This window comes from Oncorhynchus kisutch, linkage group LG26, assembly GCF_002021735.2.
Source record: "Oncorhynchus kisutch isolate 150728-3 linkage group LG26, Okis_V2, whole genome shotgun sequence".
Classification (NCBI taxonomy): Eukaryota; Metazoa; Chordata; class Actinopteri; order Salmoniformes; family Salmonidae; genus Oncorhynchus; species Oncorhynchus kisutch.
The window spans coordinates 10,866,483-10,892,476 of record NC_034199.2 but is presented as its reverse complement, the minus strand read 5'-3'; the positions used below and the strand labels follow the sequence as shown (position 1 = coordinate 10,892,476).

Below are 25,994 nucleotides of genomic sequence, written 5' to 3'. Positions count from 1 at the left end.
AAAATGGACAGGAAGCACAGACCCGTATTTTCAAAGGAACTGGTGAGAAAAGATTGCAAAGAATGATTATCCCCCCCCACGATTTTCCCCATATTCTCTGCATGTAATGCTGTACAGAAGTAAGCCATTAGTACTGTGCTAGGTAGTGTGAGGTTAAGCTTACACCCCTTGGTCCTCCCCTTTCTCATTCCTACCATCCACAGTGAACTGTAGTGCTAATGAGAAACAGAATTTCTGCGTTACAAATGGCACCCTTGGCCCCGTATGCCTCTGGTCAAAAGTAAAGCTCTATATAGGGAATAGGGTGCCATTTGGGACGCATCCAATGAAGCCTATATATGTTTTGGCTGGGGTAACATCATGCAAACCTCTTGATTGTGTGCTGTTGAGCGAGTCGAGAGCTTCAAGTTCCTCAGTGTCCACATCACTAAGGAATTAACATGGGTCACACACGCCAACACAGTCGCAAAGAATTTTCAGTAGGCTGAAAAGATTTGGCATTGTCCCTCAGATCCTCCAAAAGTTCTACAGCTGCACCATTGAGAGCATCTTGACTAGCTGCATCACCGCTTGGTATGGCAACTGCTTGGTATCTGACCACAAGGCACTACAGAGAGTACAGCGCAGTGCATCGCTGGGGCCGAGCTTCCTGACATCCAGGACCTCTATACCAGGCGGTGTCAGAGGAAGGCCCTAAACATTGTCAAAGACTCCAGCCACCCAAGTCATAGACTGTTCTCTCTGCTATCACACGGAAAGCGGTACTGGTGCACCAAGCGTGGAACCAAATGGACCCTGAACAGCTTCTAACCCCAAGCCATAAGACTGTTAAATAGTTAGCCAAATAGCAACCCAGACTATCTGCATTGACTCCCCTTTGCACTAACTCTTTTGACTCACCACATATGCTGCTGCTACTGTTTAATATCACTTTACCCCTACCTATATGTACATATCTACCTCAATGACCTCGTACCCCTGCACATCGACTCGGTACTGGTACCCATTGTGTATTCATTCCTTGTGTTATCTTTCTGTTATTTTTCTCTATTTTTCTATTTTTCTCTCTCTGCATTGTTGGGAAGGGCCCCCTTAAGTAAGCATTTCACTGTTCGTCTACACCTGTTGTTTACGAAGCAGGTGACAAATAACACTTGATTTGGATTTGACTTGACAGACTAGCATGGTGTCAGTGGAGGGCCTGACTAAGTTGGTGGACCCGTCCCAGCTGACAGACGACTTTGAGGGCTCTTTGGAGTACAACCACGAGGAGTGGATGGATCTGCGCGTGGCCCTGGAGGAGTTCATGGGCTCGGCCGTGCACCTCCTCTCCCGCCTGGAGGATCTCCAGGAGCTGCTGGCCAAGAAGGAGTTCCCGGTGGACGTGGAGGGCTCCCGGCGGCTCATCGACGAGCACACGCAGCTCAAGAAGAAGGTGATGAAGGCTCCCGTGGAGGAGCTGGACAGGGAGGGCCAGAGGCTGCTTCAGTGTATCCGATCTAGCGACGGGTTTTCTGGGAGGAACTGCATCTCGGGTAGCGCTGACTTCCAGAGCGTGGTGCCTAAGATCGCCAGCCTGCTGGACAAGCTGCACTCCACCAGACAGCACCTGCACCAGATGTGGCACGTCCGCAAGCTCAAGCTGGACCAGTGTTTCCAGCTCCGCCTCTTTGAGCAGGACGCAGAGAAGGTGAGTGACCAAGCTCAGAGATCTAGAAACATTCACAATAAAACCATTTCTGCTGAGTTGATCTCTGAATTGAAAATCTTCATGTCCATTGAAATATTTGATGGACTTTTGTCTTTAACTCGTGGTTACAAACATGCAAATTTAAGTAAAATTACAAACAAAACATAGATCAGACAATGTGATATAGATGATACCAATGATCTCTGCTAACAGAATAACAAAAATGAACCCACAGTACATTAAATACACTGGTGATTTGACGTTCATAATATAATATGCAGGGCGTTTAGCTAGTAAGACCTTTCTAATTGCCAAACGTGTGCCTTGTGTACAGTAAGGCAGACAAACGTCGACATGGAATTTATATTTAAAGGTTGCAAACTGATTGAGAGGTTTTTCGCATATAAATATTCCTGATCCTTGGATGCAAATATTTATCCTAGAGACACATTGTGAAAGTCCTCAGTATGACAGCAATGAACAAACTTCTGGCTAGATGTTATTTAAGGTTGCATCCCAAATGGCCCTCAATCCCCGACTGTATATAGTGCAATACTTTTGACCGGAGCCCTCTGGGCCCTGGTCAAAAGTGTACAGAGCGGGTGACATTTGGGACACAGACTTTCTCTGTTTATATGCAGGGCCTGAATACATAAACGCTGGCATTTTGTTTATTTATTTGAAACTCATATTAAATCGGATATATAATATAATAATAGCCTGTGTTTTTAGAAGGATCTGTGCTTTTACAAGATTCTGAAAAAACAGAACAGTTCAGTACCTCATTCCCGAGATGCTATTTTAGGGAATAAACATGTATTTTGCCCACTTTTCCAATTAGTGAAGTATTTTTAAGTGTGTATTAAAAACTATTTATTCTCCCCTGCGCACACATCGCTCTTGACAATGGCAGTAATGTTGTCCAGATGAGCCCAAAGGTATATATAATAATTTCATAATCATTTTTTAGGTCATTTAAAAAAATTTTTTTTAAGGAAAACCTCATATTGCCTAAATACCCCAAAACTCATTAGGAATAACACAACAACAACAACATGACCTCATGTTAGGACCTATATAACTCTGGCAAGGTCAGAGACACAGGTGAGCCTGCGAGAAAAGGTGGTTGGGTTTAGATGACAATGATGATCACACATTCAAAACAATGTTTTACATTGCCAGGTCATCTGCCGTTTCCCAATGCAACCGGACAAATGAACTCAAACAAATAAACTACAGTCAAATGGCCACACAGCTAGTGTATACAGACAGAAAGGAAGAAAAACGGCATTCTCCTAACCATGCAATATTCCCTCCAAGCCTTCAAGCCCGCACTCCCCCCAACATACCCTACAATGATGAAGTAGTAGGCCAATGCCTGCTGGATTCTAGACAAAGGCCTTCATCTGGATAAGTGCAGTCAGTCCCTTTTTCTAATGACAGTGGAGCCTCATGGTTCCTCTTGATGATTAGACCAGGCCCAGATAAAGGTTAATTTCCCTGGGGACAATGCCAATTAAGGCCTGGCACACATACTCTGTCTGTCCCTCCATGTGTCCTCTCCAATTGGTCTGTGATTGCCTGCTAACACTGCACTAACAATGTGTTACGTGACTCACAGTCTAACAGGATAGCTACAGCAGTTCACCTACTGGTCATATTGTAAGCTCAGATTCCATAAGACTATTTTTAATTTGGATCCGACCGAGCACTTGGACAGTCATAGTAGCGTTTGTGGTAGCACACCTGCACTCCAGCCATTTGAACAGTGACTATAAACACTGAGCGTATTATAACAGGGCACCTTTGAAGCTCAAGCATTAATAAGGGTATTTTTTGAACAATGAAATGAAATTGTCAGTGTGCAACCCCAGTAAAGGCACTACATATCTGTGTGGATCAAGATCAAAGGGAACAATAACAGACAGAGAGGAGGATGGAGGGGAGGATAGACCCATGTTTATTTTGGTCCTCCATAATGACCTTGTGCGCTCTCTTTGGCTTGCACCCCAAATGGCACCCTATTCCCTACATAGGGGACTTATTTTAACCAGGACCTATAGGTTGTTATCAGTAAAACGTCACAATAAGGTGCAGAGCGTTTCATTTGACTGCTGGGAGGGCGGGGCTAGGAGACCCAAAACTCCACTAAAACCATTGACACCTGAGTGCAGTTTTTAAGGGATTGTCAAATAAATGTTAACTTTGGTTGTAATATTATGAGCATAGTCAGAACTAAAAATGTTTGATTATTCCATGCAAAACAATTTAGCAGCAAAAAATTTCACGATCAGTACACGATCAGTACACGATCAGTACACGATCAGTACACGATCAGTACTCTGACTGATCGGCTATGAAAAGCCAACTGACATTTACTCCTGAGGTGCTGACTGGCTGCACCCTCGACAACTACTGTGATTATTATTATTTGACCATGCTGGTCATTTATGAACATTTGAACATCTTGGCCATGTTCTGTTATAATCTCCACCCGGCACAGCCAGAAGAGGACTGGCCACCATAGCCTGGTTCCTCTCTGGGTTTCTTCCTAGGTTTTGGCCTTTCTAGGGAGTTTTTCCTAGCCACTGTGCTTCTACACCTGCATTGCTTGCTGTTTGGGGTTTTAGGCTGAGTTTCTGTACAGCACTTTGAGATATCAGCTGATGTAAGAATGGCTATATAAATCAATTTAATTTGATTAAACATCAATTGATGGTGTAATTTCTGATACGTGAAGGGAGCCCTACGATATCTCTCAATATTGGCCACCATTAATTTGATATATTACTGACATAAAATTAAAGGGAACTCTACCTGACAAGTATGAGTGGTTTAGGTCAATTACCCATCCTTTGTGGGCTCTGCTTGACAAGCTACCAGTAGAAACTTTGTACAGTTGGCTAAACAGAGTGATAAGTATACCTAATGTACTTTTTTCCAACCAATGTAGGCCTACCTAGTGAAGTTAGCTAACATTATCCCTTTTCAACATAGGATTTAACACGCTTAAAAACAGATTGCTGCCGACAGATGTAGCCGATGTGAAATGGCTAGCTAGTTAGCGGTGGTGCGCGCTAGTGGCGTTTCAATCGGTGATGTCACTTGCTCTGAGACCTTGAAGTAGTGGTTCTCCTTGCTCTGCACGGGCCGCGGCTTTTGTGGAGCGATGGGTAACGATGCGTCGAGGGTACTGTTGACGTGTGCAGAGCGTCCCTGGTTCGCGCCCAGGTCGGGGCGAGGGGACGGACGTAAAGTCTATGCTGTTACACTTGCAAGTAGAAAAAAACATGTTCACTCACCCTACTTGTAGAGCAACGCCAATGGCATCCTCCTCTTTCATGTTGCCTAAACGGTCTATGTCTCTGTCATACAGTACACTCTTTAAATTGTTGTTGTCCTAAGCTACCAGGCTAAAATGCTTGTTCACTAGCCTAACTTCCTTTCATGGGCAACAATGCGCCAGGCCAACTAACAGGCCAGGGGCACAATGTATGAATTTATGGTTGGATCAGAATCGGTGTTATAATAATTGGCCAGTACGGAGAATTAAGTAAAATCACAAGTCCAAATCCCCATCTCCATCCATGGCTAATTTAGGAAAGGGCCTATTTGAGCTAGCTAGCTAACCACCGGAGGACAACAATGCAACGACATGCAACAATTCAATGATGTTTGGTGAGAAGCCAAATCCAAACTGGCTTCCCTTGACACTTTTTTTTTTATGTGCCAGGACCATTCACAGCTGAGCTCACTCAGTTTAGCTCAATGCTGATTGGCTAGTATTTTATAACTTTTTTTATCCAGGGAGGCCAAATGCTCCTGCGAATTGAAGGAAATGTATGAAACACAGAGAGAACAAAGTTAAATGATTTTGTATGTTTTTTTCTTGGTGACATTTTTGGAGAAGCATGGCTTCCCTTGGCATGAATACGCACCATTGCTTATCAATAAAACGTCACAATATGGTGCAGAGCATTCGATTTGGCTGCTGGCGGGCAAGGAGACCCCTAGCTCCACTAAAACCATTGACAACTACCTGACGTTTTCAAGGAATAGGCCAGCAATTTCACATCGGCTACACTCACCCCCCTTTTGACCTCCTCTTTCCGCAGCAACCAGTGATCCGGGTCAACAGCATCAATGTAACAGTATAGACTTTACATCCGTCCCCTCGGGCGCGAATCGCTCCACAAATGCCGCGGCCCTTGCAGAGCAAGGGGAACCACTACTTCAAGGTCTCAGAGCAAGTGACGTCACCGATTGAAACGCCACTAGCGCGCACCACCGCTAACTAGCTAGAAATTTCACATCGGCTACACAAGCACGCACACGGGCATACACACACAAATCAGTACCATGGAGAGCCACATCATATTTAGATTACATTTATTGGACTACATAGTTGTTGGTATCTTTTAGTTGTCACTGCATAGATGATTAGATGATGTTGAAATGCTGACGTTGAAATAGTGGATGCAGTTTTCTTTGTGACTTGCACTAACTATCCGTGTTTCTAAATCAATAGTTGTTTAGCGATCCAAAAATGGAAACATTAACTTGCTTGACCATGCTGTAGGTCATTTAACTGTTTGTTACATGCAATATGTTTTGTGGACTTCACAGGATAGATGTTGCTCTCTGGTTTTGTGATGAAACAACGGTGTGGTTGAGTTTATTCTGCCGCTGTGTCTTCTTATTGTCTCGGCCTTAGGTGTCAAAGCATTTGATTGATTAACAGGTTATAGAGCAAACAGTGCAATTATCACAACACATAGGTTGTAATATTGGCTTTTCCCCCCCTGGCATGGCTTCCCCTGTGATGTTACCCACTCACCGCTACTGGTGATAAGACCTATAGGGATTCTGGTGCCATTTGGGACCCAGTCAAAATGAACAATTACTGCTCCTCTCGCCTGGCCTCCACCCCGCCGTCTTCCTCTCCCATCATGCACTGGTAAAGATCAACGCCATATGATGGGAAAAAATCTCACATGTTTTTTTTTGTCAGGAGAGTTATAGATTAAAATCAATGCTGTTCTCCATAGAGAGAAAAAAAAGAGACCTCTTTTGATGCAATCAATATATTTCTTTCAAGGGATATGTCATTTTTACAGAGTGCATTTTAGGTTTATGATAAGGAAGAAGTTGTTGTTCATTTTGGATAATGATACACAGATGTAGGATCACTCTTTTGAATACTCTTTCGTTGCCGAGAATTTTCCTCCACTTTCAGGAAAAGCAAACTTGTAGTGCAAACGGTTCCTTATCGTCAAGTGAACATGATAGGGAGTCATTTATCAGCAACTGCACTGAGACAGAATTGTCCCCCGTAAAAAAAAGGAAACAGTCATTGAGCTAATTATTCTTTAGCTAGCTTCTCTCCGTTTAATTTGTAAATGATTAGATTAAGCTGTCAAGATGTGATTTAATAAGCATGACAAGTTAGAGAATTTCTAAGTATCATTTCAATCATATGGTCTTTTGACAATAAAGTTGATTAAATCAAACCCTACTTTGAGGGTAAGGGAAATATGATTCAAAACCAAAATATATGGAGGACCATTTTTTTCCTTGCCACTTTTCTGCTTTCCCCATTCTATTTCCTAAAGTTATTGCTTATTGAAAGAAAAGACATTGTAACTTTTTACTGCAATTGATCATGGTTTAGTAGGATAATAATTACCATAGCACTATTCATTAAAAAAATGTCTAAATCGGAGCAAATTGTCTATAGCAACACCTGCTCCGTAATCTGTTATATCAGTACAAACACATCAGACAACTCATGCCGTGCTTCTACACCTGCATTGCTTGCTGTTTGGGGTTTTAGGCTGGGTTTCTGTACAGCACTTTGAGATATCAGCTGATGTACGAAGGGCTATATAAATACATTTGATTTGATTTGATTTGATGCCTTTTATAAGGACTTACATTGGAAGGCAGGGCTGAGAGGTCACACTTGGGCCAATGTTTAATTAACAGCTCAATCAAACCTGATTAAATAGATGTATTCTAATGTCGCAGGCTCTTCAGAGCGGGGGGTGTAAAGCTGCTGTAAAGCTGCTGGCCTAGAGGGCTGTCCTAATGTGACCCTATAATCATGCTTGTCACGCCACCGTTATTTCATTTTTGATCATGTAGTTGAGTGTACTGGTGCAGGATCTTAATAAAGAGCGATGGCAAGCCTCCCAATGATCATTAGGGTATAATTAACACCAGAGAGAGGACTACAGTAGCATGTAAAGCACTGAATGTTTATCAGCCGTGTCCTAGGATGGTCTAGTGGTCTAAGCTGCTGCCTCTGGGTCACATATACTGCTGAAGCATGGGTTCAAATCCAGCCCTTTGCTGTGTCTTTCCTCTCTCTTGATCCTGTCCAATACACCTGCAAATGAAATAATGTCTGTCTGCTGTGCTGTGATGAGTTACAACAGCTAAACCATCAATGGGAATGTTCAATGATCATTATGATGATTGATTGATCATATATAATAAGCTATTTATATGCGTGCAAGCCGTGCATTCATTTCTGAATGGGTGTGCCCAGCGGGAATCGAACCCAGAAGCACCATGCCCTAACAACTGAGTCACACAGGACCAGTAACCCAACCAGCAACCTTAACTAACCTTATGTATCTTTGTTTGTTCCCATCATAGATGTTTGACTGGATCAGTCACAATAAGGAAGTGTTCCTGCAGAGCCACACAGAGATCGGAGTCAGCTACCAACACGCCGTGGACCTCCAGACGCAGCACAATCACTTTGCCATGAATTCTATGGTATGTGAGGACTATGTAGTGTGTGAGGACTATATGGGATGTGGGAACTAAATGGGGTGTGGCAACTAGGTGGGGTGAGAGGAATATGTGGTGTGAGAGGACTATGTGGTGTGAGAGGACACAGTGTATGGGGATGGGGGAATCTAATAATATGGATGACATCAATACTCTGAGTCATGGCTCAGTGATTTCACTTTGTATGAGCGGAGTAAAAGCGGAATTATTGAAAGACAGACTGGTCGATGTTCGAGGAGCGAGTCAAAAAGCCTTTCAATTACTGTATTAGTATTTCAAATAGGGTTGTGAAAGAAACATGCTCGTACAGCTACCAATGTTCTAGCGCAGGCCACTGGCGATGGAGCGCTGGCGGAAGTCCATTTTGCATATGAACACACACGTTCAGATTAGTATTGATCTACTGAAATCGCAGGCTACTTCCTCAATGTTGATTTGATTTCCTCTGCTTCTACTCACCAGTTACACTGCCATTCAAATTACTGTTAGGATGTTTCCCAAATGGCACCCTGTTACCTACATGGCCCTGGTCATAAGTAGTGAATAATAGGGTGCCTTTTGAGATACACCTTAGAGTAGGGAATGGCCTCTACTGCAGTTTTGCTCTGACAGAATGAAGACATGTTTGGTGCTATTTGGTTCAGAAATCAAGCCACATACAGTGCTGAGAAAAAGTATTTGCTCCCCTTCTAATTTTCTCTACTTTTCCATATTTTTGATACTGAATTTTATCAGATCTTCAACCAAAACCTAATATTAGATAAAGGTGAACAAATAACATAACAATTACATACTTATTTCATTTTTTTCATAAACAAAGTTACAGTATGCAACATCCAATGCCCCTGTGTGAAAAAGTAATTGCACCCTTGCACTCGATAACTGGTTCTGCCACCTTTCGTTGCAAAGACCCCAACCAAACGTTTCCTGATCAGATCTCTCACGTTGATGTGGAGGAATTCTGGCACATTCTTTCATGCAGAAATACTTTAACTCAACGACATTTGTGTGTTTTCAAGCATGAACTGCTCATTTCAAGTCCTGGCACAACGTCTAGGCTAGGCTATTCCAAAACTTCAAATGTGTTGCTTTTTAGTCGTGCAGGTCCAGGTCCTGAGGCAGACAAGCATCACCAAAAGCATCACACTACCACCACCATGCTTGACCGTTGGTATAAGGTTCTTACTGTAGAATGCGGTGTTTGGTTTCCACCAGGCATAATGGGACCCATGACAATGACTTTCTTTTTCACACAGGGGAGCTTTGTTAATTAAATTAATGAAGTAAGTATCAATTTGTTGGTTATTTGTAAACACACGTTTCCTGTATCTAATATTAGGTTTTGGTTGAAGTTCTGATAATATTCAGTATAAAAAATATGCAAAAATAGAGACAACCAGAAAGGGGGCAAATCATTTTTTCGCGGCACTGTATGTACCAAACACACCACATGCACATTTGAATGGCATGGAAAGTCCTAGCATTTAGGGGGGGTAGATCAGCTTTAATATTGTTGATAGATTGTGCCTTCCTTCAGTGTTATTGTCTGCATCATTTCCAATCCCTCAATATATATATATATATATTAATATATTTCCCCCTAACCCTAACACCCCTACCACCTAATTGGAGTAAACTAATGGACAACAATGCTTCTACTTCCAGCTTATACATACTAAATATATTATACAGACACAGTATATTTTTCAATACTTATATATTTTTGTTTTTTAGTCTGATTCTAGCCTTCTATTTCCATTGTATTTTTTTTACAATAAAAACCTCCCCACTCAGAGGCAGCTTGGCTCTCACTGAAGAACCACTCTCTCTCACTCTCTCTCGTTCTCTCTGTCTCGCTCGCTCCCTCCACACTCTCTCTTGCCTCGCCTCTCTCTCTCTGTTTCTCTCTCTCTCTCTCTCTCTCTCTCTCTGTTTCTCTCTCTCTCTCTCTCTCTCTCTCTCTCTCTCTCTCTCTGTTTCTCTCTCTCTCTCTCTCTCTGTTTCTCTCTCTCTCTCTCTCTCTCTCTCTCTCTCTCTCTCTCTCTCTCTCTCTCTCTCTCTCTCTCTGCTCATACAGACTCCTAAATCATGCTGTTATTATGTTTTGAAGTGTCTTGGCTCAGCGTGTCCAGCATGTAGCTACCATGTCTGAACGTAGTTCACTAAAGCCCTGCTTTAAACCAGCGAGCTGTTTGTTTTTCATGCCTTCATTACCAGTTCTAATCAGGTTTAGCGGTAAATAAAGCCCACGGTGGGTGCATCATGTGAAGCTGATAAATGGTTGGGCCTAAAGCGGCCAGAGATTATTAAACTCCCATAGTGGAGGGATGGGTGGGTGGGTTTTGTTGACTACAGAGCCAGATGGCAGCACAGAGGATGTAACTGTCTGTCTACCTGTTTGTGTGCGAGTGTCAAAGACATCAGGGGTGGCCTGCCAGAGATTGAGCGATTCAGTCAAAGCTGCAGAAATCTGTCACGCTTGTTGTCGCTAAGCTCTACACCATAATTTCATGCCGGACTGGCTCACAGGTCATACAGTATCTCTGTAGCATTGATTGTTTGGCTAATAAGCGATACTACGTTGCTAGGTATAGCTAGACACGCCACAGAGACCTAGATTTCTTCATTTGTTTGTCCACTTCGATTCAGTCATCTCTATGTATGAGTAAATCAAATCCAAGTTCATTTGTCACGTGCGCCGAATACAACAGCATTACAGTGAAATGCTTACTGACAGGCTCTAACCAACAGTGCAAAAAAGGTATTAGGTGAACAATAGGTAAGTAAAGAAATAAAACAACAGTAAAAAGCCAGGCTATATATATAAAAGTTGAGGCTTCGTACAGACACCGGTTAGTCAGGCTGAATTGAGGTAGTATGTACATGTAGATATGGTTCAAGTGACTATGCATACATGATGAACAGAGAGTAGCAGTAGCGTAAAAGAGGTGTTGGTGGGTGGCGGGACACAATGCAGATAGCCCGGTTAGCCAATGTGCGGGAGCATTGGTTGGTTGGCCCAATTGAGGTAGTATGTACGTGAATGTATGGTTAAAGTGACTTTGCTTATATGATAAACAGAGAGTAGCAACAGCGTAAAAAAGAGGGGTTGGGAGGGGACACACAATGCAAATAGTCCGGGTAGCCATTTGATTACCTGTTCAGGAGTCTTATGGCGTAGGGGTAAAAACTGTTGAGAAGCCTTTTTGTCCTAGACTTGGCACTCCGGTACCCCTTGCCATGCGGTAGTAGAGAGAACAGTCTATGACTGGGATGGCTGGGGTCTTTGACAATTTTTAGGGCCTTCCTCTGACACCGCCTGGTGTAGAGGTCCTGGATGGCAGGCAGCTTAGCCTCAGTGATGTACTGGGCCATACACACTACCCTCTGTAGTGCCTTGCAGTCAGAGGCCGAGCAATTGCCGTACCAGGCAGTGATGCAACCAGTCAGGATGCTCTCGATGTTGCAGCTGTAGAACCCTTTGAGGATCTCAGGACCCATGCCAAATTTTTTTAGTTTCCTGAGGGGGGATAGACTTTGTCGTACACTCTTCACGACTGTCATGGTGTGTTTGGACCATTCTAGTTTGTTGGATGATGTGGACACCAAGGAACTTGAAGCTCTCAACCTGCTCCACTACAGCCCCATCGATGAGAATGGGGGCATGCTCGGTCCTCCTTTTCCTGTAGTCCACAATCATCTCCTTAGTCTTGTTTACGTTGAGGGATAGGTTGTTATTCTGGCACCACCCGGCCAGGTCTCTGACCTCCTCCCTATAGGCTGTCTCGTCGTTGTCGGTGACACTGTTGTGTCGTCTGCAGTCGTCGATGAACAGGGAGTAGAGGACGGGACTGAGTATGCACACTTGGGGAGCTCCAGTGTTGAGGATCAGCGTGGCAGATGTGTTGCTACCTACCCTCACCACCTTGGGGCGGCCCATCAGGAAGTCCAGGATCCAGTTGCAGAGGGAGGTGTTTAGGATCCTTAGCTTAGTGATAAGCTTTGAGGGTACTATGGTGTTGAACGCTGAGCTGTAGTCAATGAATAGCATTCTCACATAAGTGTTGCTTTTGTCCAGGTGGGAAAGGTCAGCATGGAGTGCAATAGAGATTGCATCATCTGTGGATCTGTTTGGACAGTATGTAAATTGGAGTGGGTCTAGGGTTTCTGGGATAATGGTGTTGATGTGAGCCCTCACCAACCTTTCAAAGCACTTCATGGCTACGGACGTGAGTGCTACTCATTTAGGCAGGTTGCATTTGTGTTCTTGAGGACTATGGTGGTCTGCAGACTCAATCAGGGACATGTTGAAAATGTCAGTGAAGACACCTGCCAGTTGGTCAGCACATGTCCTGGTAATCCATCTGGCCCTGCAGCCTTGTGCATGTTGACCTGTTTAAAGATCTTACTCATGTCAGCTACGGAGAGCGTGATCACACAGTCGTCCGGAACAGCGGATGCTCTCATGCATGCCTCAGTGTTGCTTGCCTCGAAGTGAGCATAGAAGTGGTTTAGCTCGTCTGGTAGGCTCGTGCCACTGGGCAGCTCGCGGCTGTGCTTCCCTTTGCAGTCTGTAATAGTTTGCAAGCCCTGCCACATAAGACGAGCGTCGGAGCCGGTGTTCAATCTTAGCCCTGTATTGATGCTTTGTCTGTTTGATGGTTGGTCGCAGGGCTATAAGGAGCAAATAGATCCTGAATTCAATTAAAAACAATATCCTGAATTTAATTCAATATATCCTGAATTAAATTAAATAGATCCTGAATTAAATTATATTGACCCCTCAAACTCAACTCTGGCAATGTATTATCAGGTAGAATGGAAAACCAGCTCCGGACCTCATCGGGTACAAGTTGAATAACCCTGATATAGACCCTGGATCTTTCCCATAATATATGATGTCTTCTCTATGTGTGTCCCTCCCTCCCTCGGTGCAGAATGCCTATGTGAACATCAACCGGATCATGTCGGTGGCGTCGCGGCTGTCGGAGGCGGGCCACTACGCCTCGCAGCAGATCAAACAGATCTCAGCCCAGCTGGACCAGGAGTGGAAGAGCTTCGCCGCCGCCCTGGATGAACGCAGCACCATCCTGGCCATGTCGGCCGTCTTCCACCAGAAGTCGGAACAGGTTGGCAGTAGACAGTAGGCCTACGGGCTGCAACCCTCATACTTTTGTCATTCAGTCACATAGCCCTGAATTCTACCTAACTTGAAGTCTGAGCACGTAACGCAGACATTTGTGTAAAACATGTACTGACATCAAAGGGGGATTTGCATGACAATTCAAGCGTTGCATCAACGCTTTGACCATCCTTCCAGCCCACAGGCCGTCTGAGAGAGATTGTAGTGTCAGTTTTGTCCTGTATTTCTCTGGCTGTTGCCTGTTGCTGTGTAGAGGTCGTTAAGATAGACCTGCGTTGCCTTGGCAGCAGCTGCTATGATGCAGATTGTTTGGGGCTACAGGTGTGCCTGTCGGCTGTAGACCATGCTGCTTTACAGAGAGCCAGGCAGGCAGGCGGGGTCCAGGGTTTCCTCAGCCTCTCGTAAAGAGGGTCTGCCTGCCTGTCTGCTTCCCTCCCTCCCTGCTTCCCTACCTCCCTTCCTCCCTCCCTGCTTCCCTACCTCCCTTCCTCCCTCCCTGCTTCCCTACCTCCCTTCCTCCCTCCCTGCCGGCCTCTCTCTATGAAATTTATCCCCGGGCTCTGTTGATTGATCTATCTGTCTCTGTTCTGTTGTGTGAATGTGTCTTTTTGGGCTGTGTTCATACAGTTCCTGGCTGGGGTGGAGGCCTGGTGTAAGATGTGTAGTGAGGGGGGACTGCCCTCGGATATGCAGGACCTGGAGCTGGCCATCCACCACCACCAGACCCTCTACGAACAAGTGACCCAGGCCTACACCGAGGTGAGACACCCTCACAACACAAACCAGGGTTGGGGCGAATTCCATTTCAATCCCGGTCAATTCAGGAAGGACACTAAGATTTCAATAATTTTCAATGCTTTTCAATTGGGAATTGGAGAATATGGATTTGGAATTTGGTTTACTGTCTGAATTGATATGGTATTGTCCCCAATCCTGACACTCACCCAGTTAGAGCACTAACTAAACTCAGGTTTATAGTGGCATTCTGTGCTAGTTTAAGATCCCACCACATAGCTTTTAATGGGAATGACCACAATTGTAATCCCCCTTTTTATATGATATATATACGATGGTTTTTAAAAGACTGTCATAAGTTATCTTAACATTATCATAAGCAATCTAAGCATGGATGTACTCTGCACATAACGTTGAAATGTTACCCTTAAATGAAGAAGTCCTTAAATCAGATCGTACCAGACACAAAACTCTTTCATGTAAACGTTTCCCTGTACTACAGTTTTATATCAAACATGACCTTTACCCGCCACATTGAATCCATCTGCATTGCACCCTGTGTGACACGTGGCCTGTTATGCATTACGTGGACCACTGTCCTTCCATGTCAGATTTACTCCCCACAGAAGATCCTGTATGATGATAGGTTTGTGGTTGTGTAGCATTTCACTAGATGACTCTGCACTCCACTTACTTTTTTCCTCCTTGGTTGTTTTATTTTAGTGTCATCTCTGAATAGGTTGCTATAAACGTCTCTGTGGTTTGAACCGAAAAAAGAAAGGCTTTGCTGTTCTCTTCCATATAGATGAGCCTGCCTGGCTCTCTGTTCTTCATAGATGAAGAAGAAAAAAAACTCATCGTAATGCATAAGAAAGTGCATGTCATTTAGCGATTTAGCTTTGACTTTGCTTAATTTAGGACGGTGCAAGTGCAGCTAGAACAGAACAGAGGTGATTAGCAAGGAACTGACTTTCAAATCCCTTATTTTCCTCAAACTTTTCTTTCCACATAATGAAACTAAGATTTGACTGACATGACAAGCTTCAAGATTAATTGTGATTACTGTATCTAATGCAGACATAGAGTTTCAAAATCTCTGGGACATTCTCAAAATTCCTAGGTTTCCCCCAAAAAAATCCTGAAATCGGGAGGAAATCCAGGAATCCTCCAAATGTGATTTGTGGAGAACCTGGGAATTTTGGAAAAGTTGCAACCCTGTAGTCAAATAGGGGGTGCTTATATTTGTCGTGTTTCAATGCATGTACAAGTGTGAGGTGTAAAATGGGAATGTGTTTTTTGCGTATCCCATCTCCCCCTGAGACAGTGGTGTTAGTGCCAGGGATCAGATATTATTGACAGTGACCCTGGAGCCATTAGTGTAAAGTGCTTTGCTCAAGGGCAGATTGACAGATTTTTTTCACCTTGTCAGTTTGGGGATTTGAACTAGCAACCTTTGTTTTGTTTTGTAAACCTTTATTTGACTAGGCAAGTCTGTTAAGAACAAATTCTTATTTACAATGACAGCCTACTGGGGAACAGTGGGTTAACTGCCTTGTTCAGGGGCAGAACAACAGATTTTTACCATGTCAGCTCAGGGATTCGATCCAGCAAACTTTTGGTTACTGGACCAACGCTCTAACCACTAGGCTACCTGCTGTCTCTATTAGTAGGATTAGCCTAGCTCTAGCCTAGCAGTTAGAGCATTGGGCCAGTAACCCGGCAGAGTAGCCTAGTGGTTAGCATAATAGGTTGCAAGTTCAAATCCCCGAGCTGACAAGGTGAAAATCTGTCGTTCTGCCCCTGAACAGGCAGTTGTTCCAAGGCTAGGCCGTTGTTCCTAGGCCGTCGTTGAAAATAAGAATTTGTTCTTAATGGACTTGCCTAGTTAAATAAAGCAACAAAAAAATATATAATAATAACAAATAAATATCACACCCCTCTCTGTCAAAAGGTCAGTCAGGATGGCAAGGCACTGCTGGATGTCCTCCAGAGACCATTGAGCCCGGGGAACTCGGAGTCTCTGACGGCCACAGCCAACTACTCCAAGGCGGTCCACTGTATCTTGGACGTGGTCCACGAGGTCCTGCACCATCAGAGACGCCTGGAGAGCATCTGGCAGCACCGCAAGGTCCGCCTGCACCAGAGGCTACAGCTCTGTGTGTTCCAACAGGACGTCCAACAGGTAACTAGCATCGTGTTTATATACACGTGCACACGCCACGAGTATAGCGGGTATAGCAGTTGAGTATATACGAGTATAGCGGTTGGAAATTCCACTCATCGATCTCGGATTGGTCTATGCACACCGTACTGGCGCCCAACATCTTATTCCCCGCTCTGCAAAAAAATTGTTCAGTGCTCACGGGGGGGGGGGGGGGGGGGGGGGGAATGCCGCTCCTCCATTCCTTTTTTTCACGTTTCTTTTTTTCATTTGACAAATACTTTTGTGACTATGTACCATTTGGTTTTGAAGTAGAATGTCGTAACATTTCAGCATCATGTCGTAGGCTATTAAACAAGGGCTTACCAAAAGTAGGTGATAGGCTGTGGCCACTGTGTTAAAAAACAAATAGCTTATTCTCCAATCTATTCATCATCAGATACTTCCGTTGTAACTGGCTCTGTTGCGCCTCACATTTGACAGTTGCTAGACAACTTTAGCACTGTTAAAAACGTAGCTCCACGCCGCTCACATCCCCTGGCAAACCCACACAGGCCATCCGTCCAACAGGAAACAGTAAGATGGCCAGTGTTCGGCCTCCTACTGTACATCACTAACTGTATTGTAAATAGCAAAATGAACATGACGACACAGTGTAAATGAAATGCTGCATCTTGATTCATATGTTGGTGCACCGCCTCTTCAGTCACTTGTCAGGGCTATGGGAGTTGTAAGGACTTAGATGTTTGCCTATAGAAATGCTTTATGGCACACTAGTTTATTAACAGTATGAGGTTCGTAGGTCACGGTGTCCATCTGCTCTGTAGAACATGAGTCATTTATTGTTTTGGTTGAGCCCATTTTAGAGAACACAGTTCCTTGCCCTGATGCTGCAGCAAAATATGAATTTACATATCATAACTCATATGGCTCTGTGTTGATTCCGGGTTTGAAAAAGGAGTCCATATTTCAAACGAGCAGCGTGAAGAAAGAGGAGTTTTTCAACAGTTAAGGGGAATGACTTTTCAGGAGCAGAATTGTTACTCTAATATTTCTCATCTGGAACATGCTCAGGAGGACAGTTAGTATCCCTTGCGTTGGCCATTTCGGAGAAGGGATGAGCTGCAGTCTGGGTCTGCGTCCCAAATGGCACCCTATTCCCTATTTAGTGCACTATTTTTGACCAGGGCCTATACAGAATGGCGCTGGCATGTACAGTATAGAGGCCGTTTTACGGGCTCCTGACCAATTCTGCAATTTTTTATGTTTTTTTGCACTAATCGGAAACTTTTTTTTGAACACAATGTTTCCACCATTGTTTCCTATGACGGCAAAGAGCTTCTGGACTTAGAACAGCGATCACTAATCTCGATTTGGATGAAGAATTATACTCGACACTAGGAAGAGGAAAATACGACGATATAGAGGGTGACGTGGGGGCAGCATTATGAAACTCCGATATAGAGGCCGACGTGGGGGCACCCTGATGAAACTACGATATAGAGGCCAACGTGGTGTCAACTTGATGAAACTACAATATAGAGTCCAACGTGGGGACAGCATGATGAAACTATGATATAGAGGCCGACTTGGGGGCACCCTGGTGAAACTACAATATAGAGGCCAACGTGGGGACAGCATGATGAAACTATGATATAGAGGCCGACTTGGGGGCACCCTGGTGAAACTACAATATAGAGGCCAACGTGGGGGCAACTTGATGAAACTACGATATGGAGGCCACCGTGGGAAGACCCTGATGAAACTACGATATAGAGGCCAACGTGGGAAGACCCTGATGAAACTACGATATGCAGGCCAACGCGGGGACATCCTGATGAAACTACGATTTAGAGGCCTGACCTGGGGGCCCCCTGATGAAACTACGATATAGAGACCAATGTGGGGACAGCCTGATGAAACTATGATACTGAGGCCACATGGGAAGACCCTGATGAAACTATGATATAGAGGCCAACATGGGGACAGCCTGATGAAACTACGATATAGAGGCCGGCGTGGGGGCACCCTGATGAAATGAATATATAGAGGCCGACTTGGGGACAGCATGATGAAACTAGCGAGTGAATAAACCACCTCTACTCTCTGTTCCCGTGGAGAATGTACAATCACTGGAGAACAAACTAGACGAGGTCCGTTGGAGTCAGCTCTAATTCCAGCAACAGCACCGAGCCAAGTCTGGGATACAAATAACTGACCTCTGATCAGCCAAGCCAAACAATGTATAACCAGTCCACCAGGGACACTGGGGCGCTGTTGACTCAAGCCTCACTTACCTCACAAACTTAAGGAATAATTACTAGGCATAATCTTAGAAAATGTTACCAAGGATTCAATAGCCTAAAAAAGCAATGCTGTGTAACGTGTGTGTGTGTGTGTGTGTGTGTGTGTGTGTGTGTGTGTGTGTGTGTGTGTGTGTGTGTGTGTGTGTGTGTGTGTGTGTGTGTGTGTGTGTGTGTGTGTGTGCGTGGTAGGGTGCGTGTGTATCAGCTTTCTTTGTCAAGTCAGGGAGATTCATAATCACACATCGTCTCTCACACCTTCCTCCTCTTGCAGTATGGCTCATTTTGGGTGAATACCTCTCACCACTGCTCTCATATCTCCTCCTCTCCCTACCTCTTTTTCACTGTGATAACGAGTCCACTCCCCCCTCAATGAGGCCAGTCTCTACTATTCATCATCCAATGTGCGTCCCAAATGGCATCCTATTCCCTTTATACCGTTCTACTTTTGACCACGGCCCATGAGGCTCTGGTCAAAAGTAGTGGACTATATAGGGAATAGAATGCCATTTAGGGATGCCCATCCAGTCATTGAAGTGTGTTTATTAGAGAACACATGCCAGAAAGTACTTCACAGGCACAGCCAGTGAAATTAGTGTGATCGGATTTATCATTCCTTGATTAGGGCCTATTCAATATAAAAATGAAGAAAAGACAAGCTCGACTGTCGGCCAGTTTTCATTTCAATCCGATCTGCTTCAGTGTCTATTGTGCTTCCGACGTGTTTTCTGCTGTTCTGATTTGTTCCGTAAACCAACCTACCTTTCTCTCTTTCCCTGAGAGGGTATTGAAATGGCTGTCATTTGGGAAGCAACTCGAGTAATAGAACAATGTACTAGATAGAATACACCACAGTGAAAGCCACACTGGAGAGACGGAAACAGAAACAGTGTAGTGTGCAGTCCAGTGAGTCCACCTGCCCACAGTCAGAGTGGAGCTCATTTATAGGACCCAAACTGAACCCTATTACCGGTTAAGTGCACTAGTTTTGACGAGGGCCCCATAGGATAATGGCCAAAAGTAGTCTACTCTATAAAGAATAGAGTGCCACTTGGGACGCATCCATGGAGAGAGTAGCATGCATTTAGTTAGTTCATATGCTCAGTGTATACTCACAGTGCCCTAGTTTATTTACATTTACTCAAGGGAACCACATCAGGGTAGTTCATTGATATTCATATCATGTCAATGATGTTTACTTGGAGTGGTTTAATGAACACCCTTATCTGTCTGACAGCACCGACTGCTATCAGCAGCTACAGTATGCATGCCTCTCTCTTTTTCTTTTTCTTTCTCTTTCATTTCAATCCGATCTGCTTCCGTATCCGACGTGTGCTTTCATGTTCTGATTTGTTCCGTAAACCAACCTTTCTCCCTCTCCTCTGAGAAGGTATTGAACCCTGTCTCGCTGCACTGCACACATTAATTTCAACACAAAACGAAGAGAGACAATTCGTGTCTCTAGTTTCATCTGAGAAATAGAACTCCTTCAACCTGTGTGTCTGCCCAGCTAGCACATTTGGTTCCTTGGAAGTTGTGGGAAAGTATGTTTTTGGTTTCCCATTGAATCTGTGTCACTCCCTGGCCATAGAGGGGCTTTTTATTCTCTATTTTGGTTAGGCCAGGGTGTGACTAGGGTGGGCGTTCTATGTTCTTTTTTTCTATGTTTTTGTATTTCTGTGTTTTTGGCCGGGTATGGTTCTCAATCAGGGACAGCTGTCTGTCGTTGTCTCTGATTGAGAACCATACTTAGGCCGCCTGTTTTCCCACTATGGGTTGTGGGTAGTTGTTTTCATGGTCTGTGTTTCACAATACAGAACTGTTTTGAGTGTCATTGTTTCACTTTGGTTATTTTGTATTCAGTTTTCAGTTATATTTGATTAAAATGGACACTTACCACGCTGCGTTTTGGTCCGATCCTTCCTATTCATCATCCGAGGAGGACAACGATCGTTACAATCTGGGAATGAATTCATACGTTAAAAAAAAAAAATGTTGCCTGTTCTGGGAAGATACATTTTTAGGTTGCAGGGAGGTTCTGAGAAGGTTTTACTATGGTTCCCTGAAAGTTTTCCTGGGAGGTTTAATTAACGTTTTGAGAACAGAAATGATAGGTCATTTGAAGGTAATTCATTAACATTCTAAGAGCATGTAAGACTTTTAATATCACTGCTTGCTTAGTTTGGGTTAGCTGTTTTAAACTCCAAGCAAAGATAGGACACATGGAAATTCATTTGCTTAAGCATTAGTCATTGAAAACACATTTATTTTTTATTGTGGCACAGCATCAGTGAGATTCAAACCTATGATATTCTGTTCTCTCTCCATGGAATTAGTCCACTGCATCACCAGGATGGAGCTAGCATGCCATGTTTTTTTAAATTCATACAAATCAAAAATCTCACATTTTTGTCTATTAGAAACAGACCCCTTTTCAAAGGAAACATGCACTTATTAAGATCGGGTGTGGCCAATTAGTGGGCTCAGCTAACACACCTAAACAAACTTAACAAGATGGAGAGTTTTTTTGATGCTGACAACAGAATGTATATGTTTTTAAATAACATTCTTAGAATGTTCTCTGAACTTTACTCAAGTTTTCTTGTGGTTTTTGTGGAACGTTTTCTTAACGCTCTCGGAACAATGAGAACATGACTTTAAATAGAACCATGAGGAAACCTGTAGGAAACGTTATGAAGTTCTGAAATTCACACAGAAGAACGTTGTTTCTTAACGGTCTCTGAACTATTTGAGAACATTCCTAATGTCAAGGACGTTAGGAGGACGTTCCTGGAGCATTACCAAAATGTCATTTAAATGTAACCACGTTTGAACTTTTGGGAAACGTTCTGCTGAAGTACAGAAAAAACAAGAAAATAAAGTTCCTTAAATGTGCTGAGAATGCCAAGTTATTTTATTTTTCATCCTGCAACATTCCCAGAAAGTTGTGGGAAGATTGTATGCAAAATAGCCATAGGACAACCACGCTCTCACCAAGCTCTAAGAAACACATGTTATTACAGAAAGTTACGTGCTAGCTGGGTGTGGAGCTTCAGATCAGAGCGTCAGCGTTTTTGTTCCAAATGGCATCCTATTCCCTATATAATGCACTACTTTTGACCAGAGCCCTATAGGCACTCGGTAGGCAATAGGGTGTCATTTGGGACACACACAACAAATGTACGAGATAGAATACACCACGTTGAAAGCCACACTGGACTTGCTGAAACAGAAACGGTGTACTGTGCAGTCCACTGTGTGTCTGGCCCCTGCCCTCGGCCCTCTGCCTGCAGTCAGAGTTGAGCTCAGTGGTAGGGGGGTGACTTTGTTTACAGCCCACTAATTACATATTGTTAGGAACAGATGTCCATGAAGACTGTACTGTACATTTAGTTAGTACACACTGTATACACATGGTTCGCCTAGTTTACAGTGCCTTCGGAAAGCATTTAGACCCCTTGACTTTTTCCACGTTTTGTTACGTTGCAGCCTGAATTTAAAATAATTTCAATTTAGATGTTGTGTCACTGATCTACGCACAATAGGCCATCATGTCAAAGTGGCATTATGTTTTTAGAAATGTTTACAAATGAATTTAAAATGCAAAGCTGAAATGCCTTCAGTCAGTAAGTATTCAACCCCTTTATTATGGCACGTTTATATAACTCTAGGAGTAAAAATGTGCTTAACAAGTCAGATAATAAGTTGCGTGGACTAACTATGTGTGCAATAATAGTGTTTAACATGATTTTTGAATGACTACTTCATCCCTGTACCCTACACATACAATTACAGTGGGGCAAAAAAGTATTTAGTCAGCCACCAATTGTGCAAGTTCTCCCACTTAAAAAGAAGAGAGAGGCCTGTAATTTTCATCATAGGTACACTTCAACTATGACAGACAAAATGAGAGAAAAAAATCCAGAAAATCACATTGTAGGATTTTTTATGAATTTCTGTCTGTCATAGTTGAAGTGTACCTATGATGAAAATTACAGGCATCTCTCATCTTTTTAAGTGGGAGAACTTGCACAATTGGTGGCTGACTAAATAATTTATTGCCACACTGTATCTGTTTGGTCACTCAGTCAAACAGTGCATTTCAAGCACAGATTCAATGACAAAGACCAGGGAAGTTTTCTAATGCCTCGCAAAGAAGGGCATCATTAGTAGATACAAATACATTACAAAAAAACTGCCATTGAATGTCCCTTTGAGCATGGTGAGGTTATTAATTGCACTTTGGATGGTGTATCAATACACCCAGTCACTACAAAGATACAGGCGTCCTTCCAAACTCAGTTGCCGTAGAGGAAGGAAACGGCTCAGGGATTTCACCATGAGGCCAGTGGGGATTTTAAACCAGTCACAGAGTTAAATGGCTGTGATTGGAGAAAACTGAGGATGGATCAACAACATTGTAGTTACTCCACAATACTAACTTAATTGACAGAGTGAAAAGAAGGAAGCCTGTACAGAATAATTTCAAATCATGCATCCTGTTTGCAATAAGGCACTAAAGTAATACTGCAAAACATGTGGCAAAGAAATTAACTTTTTGTCCTGAATACGAAGCATTATGTTTTTATTATATCCAACACAATACATCACTGAGTACCACTCTTCATATTTTCAAGCATGGTGGTGGCTGCATCATGTTATGGGTATGCTTGTCATCGAGAAGGACCAGGGAGTTTTTTTAGGATCAAAAGAAAAGTAATAGAGCTAAGCACAGGCAAAATCCTAGATGAAAACCTGGTTCAGTCTGCTTTCCAACAGACACTGGGAGACTGAATCGCTGAATCCACCTTTCAGCAAGCCAATAACCTAAAACACAATGCCAAATATACACTGGAGTTGCTTACCAAGACAACATTGAATGTTCCTGAGTGGCTTGTTTACAGTTTTGACTTAAATCAGCTTGAAAATCTGTGGCAAGACTTAAAATTTGGCTCTCTAGTGTTATGAGTGGTGGGTGGAATCAGGCACAGAGAGCAGGGTTCAGTCGTTTTCAAATTTATTCACCAGCGCAACAAAACGGTCACGCCAACACACAGGGCATATATAAGTTGCCAGTCCAAACAACAGGACAAAAATAGTCCGGAGAATAAAGACACAAATAAATCACACCATCAAACACAGAGTAACAAAAAACAAGCCCGCACAAATACCCAGCGGGCCTAGTGCCCTTAAATACCCTACAAACAAACCCTAATACAAAACAGGTGTACCCAATTAACCAATAACCAAAACAAACTGAAAGGGAATCGATGGCAGCTAATAGGCCGGCGACGACGACCGCCGAGCCCCGCCCGAACAGGAAGAGGCACCATCTTCGGCGAGGTTCGTGACATCTAGCAGTGATCAACAACCAACTTGACAGAGTTGAAAGAAGTTTTAAAAGAATAAGGGGCAAATATTGCACAATCCAGGTGTGCAAAACTCTTAGAGACTCACCCAGAAAGTCTCAGCTGTTATCGCTTCTAAAGGTGATTCTAACATGTATTAACTGAGGGTTGAATACTTATCTAATCAAAATGTGTTAATGTTTTCTTTACCATTAATGCAATTTTAAAAAGTTCAAAGTTCTTTCACTTTGACATTACAGAGTATTTTGTATATGTTGTTGACAAAATAATACAATTAAATCTGTTTTAATCCCACTTTGTAACACAAGAAAATGGGGGGAAAGTCAAGGGGTGTGAATACTTTCTGAAGGCACTGTTCTATTTAAGCGAGAGAATAACTGCATCAATGATTGCGAGTGACTTAATGTGAATCAATAAGAATGAGCTGAGATGATGTCTGACACCCCTACTTTCTGCAATGTTTCTGTCTCTCACTCAGTTGACAGACTGTATCAGGGCCTGCAGACTCCCATAATCTCTGCTACTCCAGAGATCTCTTTCTCATATGAGTTGGTACAGCTTCTCATTTTCCTGTTCGGATTACCCTGTCAACAGTTTAGCAAGACAAGATGATGCTTTCTCTCTCCGCCCCTCTCCCCCACCCTTTCTCTCTGATTTAGAGGGGTTGGATTACATGCGGAAGACACATTTCAGTTGAATGAATTCAGTTGTACAACTGACTAGGCATCCCCCTTTCTCTCTGTCTCTCTCTCCCTTTTTTCTTTTGATTTTGAATGCAGGGCGGTCTAATTTAGAGATAATCAAACGTAATGTTCTAGGTTTACTGACTAGGCCGGGCTTTTGGTCAGTGATTGAAGCCTCCACAATAGCAGGTCAGGGCTGGGGTTATCAGCAGAGCACATGAGTGACTGCTGCGCCGCACTGCACCACCAAGCAACAGACCGTGTTAATGGGACACATTTCAAGCCTCTGACTCATAGGATGTGTCCCAAAATGGCACCCTATTGCCTATTTAGTGACCTATTCCCAATAGGGCTCTGGTCAAAAGAAGTGCACTAGGTAGGGAATAGTGTGCCATTTTGAAATACTTTGGGCTTCCAACTGCAAGTGGCTTGTCAGGAGGAAGCAGTGTTGGAGGATACGTGGAGGAAGTTCTGCGCTATCCAAGGTCATCTGCTCTATAACTGTAGCCAGATTTAAGAGGAGTTGGGGAACCTGGGGCTCTCTCTATACTCTCCTCCCTCCACATTTGTGTTAATCTAATGACATTCCTCTCATTTTTCACAAGGTATAGCATATTTTTGGATAGGGGTAAGATATAGTGATGCTCTCACTCAGGTTTATGTGACAGTGGATAACGAATGAAAGGGATAGCACTCAAATGAAATAAACTGTTACTTAGGCAACAGCAAGATGGTGCTTTATGTATCTGCGTATTCGTGAAGGTCAGAAATTCTCCACCCCAATGTGATATTGACCCAGCTAGCACATTTGATTCCTTGGAAGTTGTGGAAACTTCCAAGGTTTCTCATTGGTTCTGCGAACAAAGCCATATGTTTCCTTTTTTTATAACATTCTGAGAACTGAAGTGAACATTTCACCTGTTTTGGGGACAAAGATGTTTAGGTTGCAGGGAGGTTCTGAGAATGTTTTACTATGGTTCCCTGAAGGTTTTCCAGGGATTTTTTATTAATGTTCTGACAAAGGAAATTATAGGTTATTTGAGTGTAATTAAATAATGTTAACAGAACTTTTAATAAAACCGCTAGAGACTAAGGAGATGATTGTGGACTAC

At 43.3% G+C, this 25,994-nt stretch overlaps 1 protein-coding gene across 8 annotated transcripts in view; it reads left to right on the top strand.

The window, feature by feature from the left end:
* LOC109871166 (kalirin) overlaps positions 1 to 25,994 on the top strand; it is a 283,783-nt gene that overhangs the window by 116,775 nt on the left and 141,014 nt on the right. For all 8 annotated transcript variants that reach the window (XM_031805738.1, XM_031805729.1, XM_031805727.1 and 5 more), the window contains exons 5-9: positions 1,178 to 1,690; positions 8,351 to 8,473; positions 13,426 to 13,617; positions 14,259 to 14,390; positions 16,318 to 16,548. In XM_031805738.1, coding sequence (XP_031661598.1) covers positions 1,178 to 1,690; positions 8,351 to 8,473; positions 13,426 to 13,617; positions 14,259 to 14,390; positions 16,318 to 16,548 — 1,191 coding nt within the window. The remainder of the gene's footprint in view (positions 1 to 1,177; positions 1,691 to 8,350; positions 8,474 to 13,425; positions 13,618 to 14,258; positions 14,391 to 16,317; positions 16,549 to 25,994) is intronic.